Source organism: Portunus trituberculatus, chromosome 48, assembly GCF_017591435.1.
Source record: "Portunus trituberculatus isolate SZX2019 chromosome 48, ASM1759143v1, whole genome shotgun sequence".
In the NCBI taxonomy this organism is placed as follows: Eukaryota; Metazoa; Arthropoda; class Malacostraca; order Decapoda; family Portunidae; genus Portunus; species Portunus trituberculatus.
In genome coordinates, this window is record NC_059302.1 from 21,875,923 (window position 1) to 21,883,422 (window position 7,500).

The 7,500-nt window shown below is 44.8% G+C and overlaps 1 protein-coding gene across 1 annotated transcript in view; it reads left to right on the plus strand.

Annotated features, from left to right (window-relative positions):
• The window catches only part of LOC123498461 (Down syndrome cell adhesion molecule-like protein Dscam2), a 73,872-nt gene that overhangs the window by 24,913 nt on the left and 41,459 nt on the right, over window positions 1–7,500 (plus strand). Inside the window, exons 11-15 of the mRNA XM_045245563.1 lie at window positions 127–306; window positions 546–830; window positions 2,011–2,151; window positions 3,094–3,287; window positions 6,787–6,960. Coding sequence (XP_045101498.1) covers window positions 127–306; window positions 546–830; window positions 2,011–2,151; window positions 3,094–3,287; window positions 6,787–6,960 — 974 coding nt within the window. The remainder of the gene's footprint in view (window positions 1–126; window positions 307–545; window positions 831–2,010; window positions 2,152–3,093; window positions 3,288–6,786; window positions 6,961–7,500) is intronic.

Genomic DNA, 7,500 nt, shown 5'->3' on the forward strand with positions numbered 1-7,500 from the left:
TTGCTCTGTTTCTTTCCATTTCGTTCCTCTATATCTGTATTTCATAGCCAAAATTACATTCACTTTCCTTTATTTTTCTTTGCATTTATATTTCTAGTCTACTAATCGATGTCTTTCTGGGAGCAGCAGGTTACGGGTCGGACGAGTGGAGTGTGGTGCGCGGGGACGGCTGGCGGGTCAGGCTGAGACGTCCCGGTTCGCTGTCCATCCGCGACGCTCGAGCTGAAGACGCCGGGCGATACTTGTGCCAGGCCGAGAACAATGTGACGCCGCCCATCTCCAAGACCATCACGCTCACTGTCCTGGGTGTGTGTGTGTGTGTGTGTGTTTTATGAGACCTGTTCCCACCTTTGTTTTTTTTTTTTTTTCTTGTTCTTTTTCGTTTTTATTTTTTTCAGATGTTCTTGTTTTACTACTACTACTACTACTACTACTACTACTACTACTACTACTACTACTACTACTACTACTACTACTACTACTACTGCTACTACTACTTCTTCCTACAACTCTATCTTACCCTCAGTTTTCTCTCCCGGTGACAGAAGGAGCACGGATGGAGGAGAAAGTCATCAACCAATCCGTGGCGGTTGGTGAACATCTGAGTCTCCGCTGCCCTGCCCGTGGTGACCTGCCGCTGTCCTTCACGTGGGCCAGGGACGGGGTGACGCTCTCTGGCGGCGGGGAGGAGGAGGTGAGGCTGGAGGAGGGCGGGAGGACTTCGGTGTTGGTGCTGCCCGCTACTCTTCGCTCCCAGGCTGGCGTGTATACCTGTCACGCAGCTAACAGATACGGCTCCGACTCCTCCACCTTCTTTCTCAATGTGGTCGGTAAGTCTTGGTGTGTGTGTGTGTGTGTGTGTGTGTGTGTGTGTGTGCTGTTATTACTCTCTATCAGTATATATGCAATGTTAGCTCTAATATTAGGTTAGTGCTGTCAAGAATGAATCCGCGGTAATGTACTGGGTCACATTTTTATCTTGAGATTTGTGTACGATTAGACCATTTTATTGACATTGGGAAGAGTCTATGGAGGTCAGAGGATTAGCGGCGTCAATCTTCACAATTTTAATTCCCCACATAAGGTTCTGAAGCTGTATAAAATCACCAAGTAGTAACCAGGATGAAATATGGAAACACGTCACGGTATTGAAGGGGTTAAGGAAGGTTTGCAGTTACAAGAAGAAAAAAAGTCCATATCCCGCGAAAATTTGGAACTTTGAGATCAGTTTCGTCAATGCGCATACTGAGATCGTGTTTCGTCGATGTCTTTACAGAGATCATGTTTCGTCCATGCGTTTACTTACCCAGACAATTCGGTGTGGCGTAGAGAGACCCGCTTGTTGCCCCTGCCATCAACAGTGTTTGCTGTGTACAATCCGCCACAATGGACGGTTAGGGCTGTATTAAATGTGTTGCCCCGGCTACCGCACTGGCTCTGTCTTGGTTGGAGAGCACCGCCACGCGTCCTAAGGCAGGTGGAAGCCGAGTATAGTGTTCCACCACCGACTCATGAGAGAGAAAAGTATGGAAAGAATAAATTCAAGAGGACAAAATACAGTGCCTACATTATCTGAATGACTCTTGTAATAGTATAATAGAGACACATGCTTTTTTTCCCCGTCCCTTTTGAAACAGTGCGTGGAAAATGCTGCCAATAGATACAGATAAAGGCGCGGTTGTCTGACGTTAGAAATATCAAGAGTCACATTCTCCTTTAGTATAAACAGGATCGCTCGCATCACCTTATGACCACTGGGAAGGAAATGAAAAGTTAATCTCAATACAATCCACCGGTAAGTCTAAATAAAGGCCTCGTGTTAATATCAATTTGTCCCAGAACAACAACAATAACAACAACAACAAACGTTAGTATCAGTTAAATGCAGGTGGAAAAGTGATTCTGTGCCTTATTATCACATTGGAACAGAGGCTGCGAGAGGGTCTTGTTATTATCGCACCGGAGCAGAAAAGTTCGAGGTGGAAAACTTAATATCTTTTAATTAATAAGCCTCGAAGTGCACTGATCGAGTTGTTGACGTGATGGTCCCTCGGCAACACTTCTTGTGGCACCGGGGCCCTGGCAGCGTTGTAGCAACATCTGTACATGTGACGTGGAAAGCAGCTCTAATATCACACGCCTTTCTGACAGGTCTGTGTTTACGTGTATGGCAAGTTACTCTTATTCTGAAGGTGACGGCCATGTTCTGAAGCTTTTGCGTCATCTCCACTACTTTCCAAAGGGTCTAACTGAAGTGACACGGATTTTTAAGTGTCTTTTCTGTTCTAATGACAGATTAATACCATATTTAAAGTACTAACAGGAAAAAACTCCCTTAACCCGTCCAATAATGGGACACATTTTTTACTTTGAAATTTGTGTACGATTAGACCATTTTATTGACATTAGGAAGGGCATATGGAGGTCAGAAGATTAATGGCTACAGTCTTCACTATTTTATCTACATAAGTTTCCGAAGCTGTATAAGTTCACCAAATAGTAAGCAGAATTAATATGGAAACGCATCACGGTACTCAAGTGATTAAAACACGACTGTTCATATATGTGACCTTTGAAAATAGTCATTGTGAGAGAACAGAGCGTTTCTGAATACTGCCCTTGTAGTTGCAGTAGTAGCATTTGTAGCATTGATACTGGAACGAGCGTGGCACAGCTGGCCCGCATTCAGAAACGCTCTTCTCTCACCACGACTGTTTTCGAAAACCACAAAGATGATGAGCCACATCTATAAAAACCGTAAAAAATGCCCTTCAAAACCTGTGTCACTTCAATCAGATCCTCCTGAAAGTAGAAAGTAGAGGAGGATATGCAGCGCAGAAGGGTGTCAAAATATGGTTAATCCATTCACTAGTGGAGCACATTTTTACTTTGAAATTTGTGAATGATTAGACTACTTTATTTCAAGTTAGGAAGAGTCTATGGAGGTCAGAAGATTAACGGCCACAGTCTTCACTATTTTAATCCCTCACATGAGTTTCTGAAACATAAAAGCACCAAACAGTAACCAGAATGAATATGGAAACGCGTCGTGGTACTGAAAGGAGTTCATCTTTGCGTTGCCGTGTGTTTCAGAGCGGCCAGATCCTCCCAGCCACGTGCACGTCAAAGAAGTGAAGAGCCGCGAGGTGTCCTTGGCGTGGGCCCCTCCCTTTGACGGCAACTCTCCGCTCACCCACTACCTCCTTCAGCACTGGGCCGCGCGAGACTCCGCTCCTGCCCCCGCCAACACCACCCTACCTAGAGACCTGACAGAGGCCACGCTCAAGGTAACGCTACTCTCTCTCTCTCTCTCTCTCTCTCTCTCTCTCTCTCTCTCTCTGATCACTGACGCAGGTCACAGCAGCGCCTAATGACCTACCGGAAAGTGTTCATTTATAATTTATGGACGATTAATTCTCTTTTCACTATTGGAGTCTCTCTCTCTCTCTCTCTCTCTCTCTCTCTCTCTCTCTCTCTCTCTCTCTCTCTCTCTCTCTCTCTCTCTCTCTCTCTCTCTCTCTCTGGATAATTCTTTCAGTGCAGTGTTCCCAGTCAAAACCACCTCTAACTGTGTGTGTGTGTGTGTGTGTGTGACAGAGGTGGTGGTAGTGGTGGTTTCAGTCTTTTCAGCGGCGCCAACCGGGTTTATTTTTTTACGTTCCCCGTTTCTGAATGTTCCATGTGATTGATTCATTTCTTTTATTCATCTCTCTCTCTCTCTCTCTCTCTCTCTCTCTCTCTCTCTCTCTCTCTCTCTCTTTCTGTGTGTCCCTGTCTCTCTCTCTCTCTCTGGGGTCGAAGCCTTATGAAATCGTCACTCGCTGTATATATCAGATGTGAATACTCCATGACGTTGGGCGAAGAAGATAATGCATATTTCAACAAAAGGGAATTAGTGGTCTGAACTGAAGGCTGGAGGGAGGGAAGAAGGGAGGGAGGGAGGGAAGGATGGTCAGGGAGGGTGCATCCTGTCAGTAGCAAAAGTCCTGGAGGAGTTAATTAATTCAGCGGTGGATCGAGAACCGTATATCTGTTATTGCCTCAGAAAAAAAAAAGTTAAAGAAATCAATGGATCCTGAAATTGAAGGAAGAGGGAGAGGAGTGTGTAGGTGGTGGAAGGATGGAAGGATGTTTGGATAGAAGGGTTTCTGGACAGGGGGGTAGTGTGTGTGTGTGTGTGTGTGTGTGTGTGTGTGTGTGTGTGTGTGTGTGTGTGTGTGTGTGTGTGTGTGTGTGTGTGTAACTTAGATTTTCCTTGGCATTATCTAACAGTGTTCAATAAACTAGCTAGCTAATTGGCTGTCCACATAACTAGCTGATTAATTAGGTAGTTAACTGACTGATGAATGATCTATGTAGCTTACTATCTGTGTGTGTGTGTGTGTGTGTGTGTGTGTGTGTGTGTGTGTGTGTGTGTCTCAGTGGATCTTTTATTCTCTCTCTCTCTCTCTCTCTCTCTCTCTCTCTCTCTCTCTCTCTCTCTCTCTCTCTCTCTCTCTCTCTCTTTATAACTTTATAAAATATGCGGAGAGCAGGAAGGAATAAAACAACACAAAAAGAGCTGTGCAGTGTTTCCCAACCACACAAGGCAATAAAAGATGACGCACGTTGTTGAGTTGCAGTGTTGCGGTGCTGCAGGGCGAGTACCGGTGTTGTGTTGGTGAAAGGAAGTGTTGCGTGTGTTGTGCTGCCTTATGGTGCGTTGTGGCAGTGCTTGTGTGTGCTTGTGTGTGTGTGCGTGTGTGTGTGTGTGTGTGTGTGTGTGTGTGTGTGTGTGCTTGGAGGGAAGATGAAGGCCGGAAGCTGTCTGTACCTCATGTTGTGTTGTGTTGTGATGTGTTGCGTCGCTTCAGAGCTTGTCCGTTGTCAATATTTAAGAGGAGACATTGCAGTGTTCTGGTGCAGTTTTGTTATGGTGTTTCAAATTCTGTCTACCACTACTTCCTCCTGCTCCTGTCGCCCTCTATCCATGCCCTCCATCTCTCTCTCTCTCTCTCTCTCTCTCTCTCTCTCTCTCTCTCTCTCTCTCTCTCTCTCTCTCTCTCTCTCTCTCTAACTCTGTCTCTCTCTCTCTAATTTTCTGTCTCTAATTCTCTGTCTCTAATTCTCTCTCTCTCTCTCTCTCTCTCTCTCTCTCTCTCTCTCTCTCTCTCTCTCTCTCTCTCTCTCTCTCTCTCTCTCTCTCTCTCTCTCTCTCTCTCTCTCTCTCTCTCTCTCTCTCTCTCTCTCTCTCTCTCTCTCTCTCTCTCTCTCTCTCTCTCTCTCTCTCTCTCTCTCTCTCTCTCTCTCTCTCTCTCTCTCTCTCTCTCTCTCTCTCTCTCTCTCTCTCTCTCTCTCTCTCTCTCTCTCTCTCTCTCTCTCTCTCTCTCTCTCTCTCTCTCTCTCTCTCTCTCTCTCTCTCTCTCTCTCTCTCTCTCTCTCTCTCTCTCTCTCTCTCTCTCTCTCTCTCTCTCTCTCTCTCTCTCTCTCTCTCTCTCTCTCTCTCTCTCTCGTAGTCGCACATACATGCCTGCATACAAGGGAGGAATAGTAAGTGTACGTGGCGGTGAGGTGTGTGCTTGTCAACATACACACTGACAAGCTGGTGTGAGTAGTGCGTGTGTATAGTAGGTCCTGTATCGATTCCATCCGTGTCAGTTCCAACCAAGAAGATTTCTCCATGAAAAACTGTATACCGTTGTCAGTTCCATCGATGGTCAGAAGGTGTTAACTGATCTAATGCTGAACAGACAAACCTATTCTGATTTAACTTAATGTAAGCTAACCTAACCTAACCAGTAACCTCACCTAATCTTAATTTTACGTAACTTAATCGAATCTAATTTAACTACATCCAATTTAACTTGACCCTTCCTAACCTAACCCAACCCAACCTAACCTAATTTAATCTAACGAAAGCTAATTTTATATAATCCATCCCAACCTAACCCAACCCAACTCAACCTAACCTAACTTAACGTAAGCTAGTTATCATCCAAGCCAATCCAACCTAACCTAACCTAACCTAACACTAATGTAACTTGATCTAACCCACCGAAACTAAACCCACCTTAACTTAAACTTTAACCTAACCTAACCTAACTTGGCATAGAGATATTATTACCATTTTTGTAGGTGTGGAAATCGTATAGGTGCATCATTTAGGAAGGGAAATGTACTTAGAGGAAACTTAGTAGGGCATGCAGTAGTGTGTCGTGGTTTCCATGCAGCATCCTCATGAGTACCATGACTTTTATTCATTCAGCTTTTTATGCAGCTTCATAAACTCGTGGGGAGAATTAAAATAGTAAAGACTGAGCATTTATCTTCTGACCTCCATAGACCCTTTCTGATGTCAATAAAATAGTCTAATCGTATATAAATCTCAAGATAAAAATGTGTCCCAGTATTGAAGGGGTTAACCCGCGACAGAAATGTGAACTGGAGAGCAGAATGTTTCGTGTCCTCATCATATTGTTGCAGTATTGAGCCCTGCTGCCCTCCCCTGTACCATGCTGTACCGCCCCTGTACCGCTCTGTACCGTCCGCCCCCTCCCTCAACACAACATTCACAGAGAAAGAGAAAAAATACACTGTGTTCTGTTACTTTTTAGTGTTTTAGAATTTATCCACATTTCCCCCACCAAGTGTCCTTCCCTTCCTTCCTCCTTCCCTCCCTCACTCCCTCCCTCCCCAAACACAGCGACACGTGCCAAAAAACGGGAAAGATGAAATAAAAGAGACGGTGTAGCGTTGTGATGTGTTATTTTTTCATTTACATTTTCATTTTCACTTTCTCTACCACAGGGTTTGTCCCCGGGCCGCACCTACCATATGCAGGTGCTAGCGGTGAATGTGCGGGGCGCCTCCTCTCCCTCCCCGACACTCAGCATCACCACCCTGCAGGAGCCGCCCTCTGCCCCTCCCACCCATCTCCGTGCCCACGCCCGCCAGCAGGCCTCAATCTCCCTCACGTGGCAGGTGTGTGAGCTCCCATCAATACCTGTCTGTTGATTCATTCCTTACCTTGTGCATTCCCCTTCATACTTAGTGAAGTTGCCTTAATTCATCATCATCATCATTATTATCATCATCATCATAATTTTCGTTACACGTCCGCATTTTGCCATTTAGGGTGAGGTTAGATGGGCGATGACTACTTTGCCATATGAAGGAACCTTAATTCCCACCCTTATCCTTTTTCCTTAACCCCTTCAGGAGCATGACGCGTTTCCATATTCATTCCGCTTACTATTTCGTGGTTTTATACAGCTTCAGAAACTCATGTGGGGAATTGAAATAGTGAAGACTGGCCATTCACTAATATTCTTACTTCCATAGAACCTTTCTAATGTCAATAAAATCGTTTAATCGTACACAAATTTCAAGGTAAAAATGTGTCCAAGTATTGAAAGGGTAAAGCCACATGTCAACTCAAGGGATCTTTGTAGGTAAATATCATTGGCCAAAAGTCTTGAATAAATTAAGCCACATCTTTCCTAATTATATTTCATGCCCACC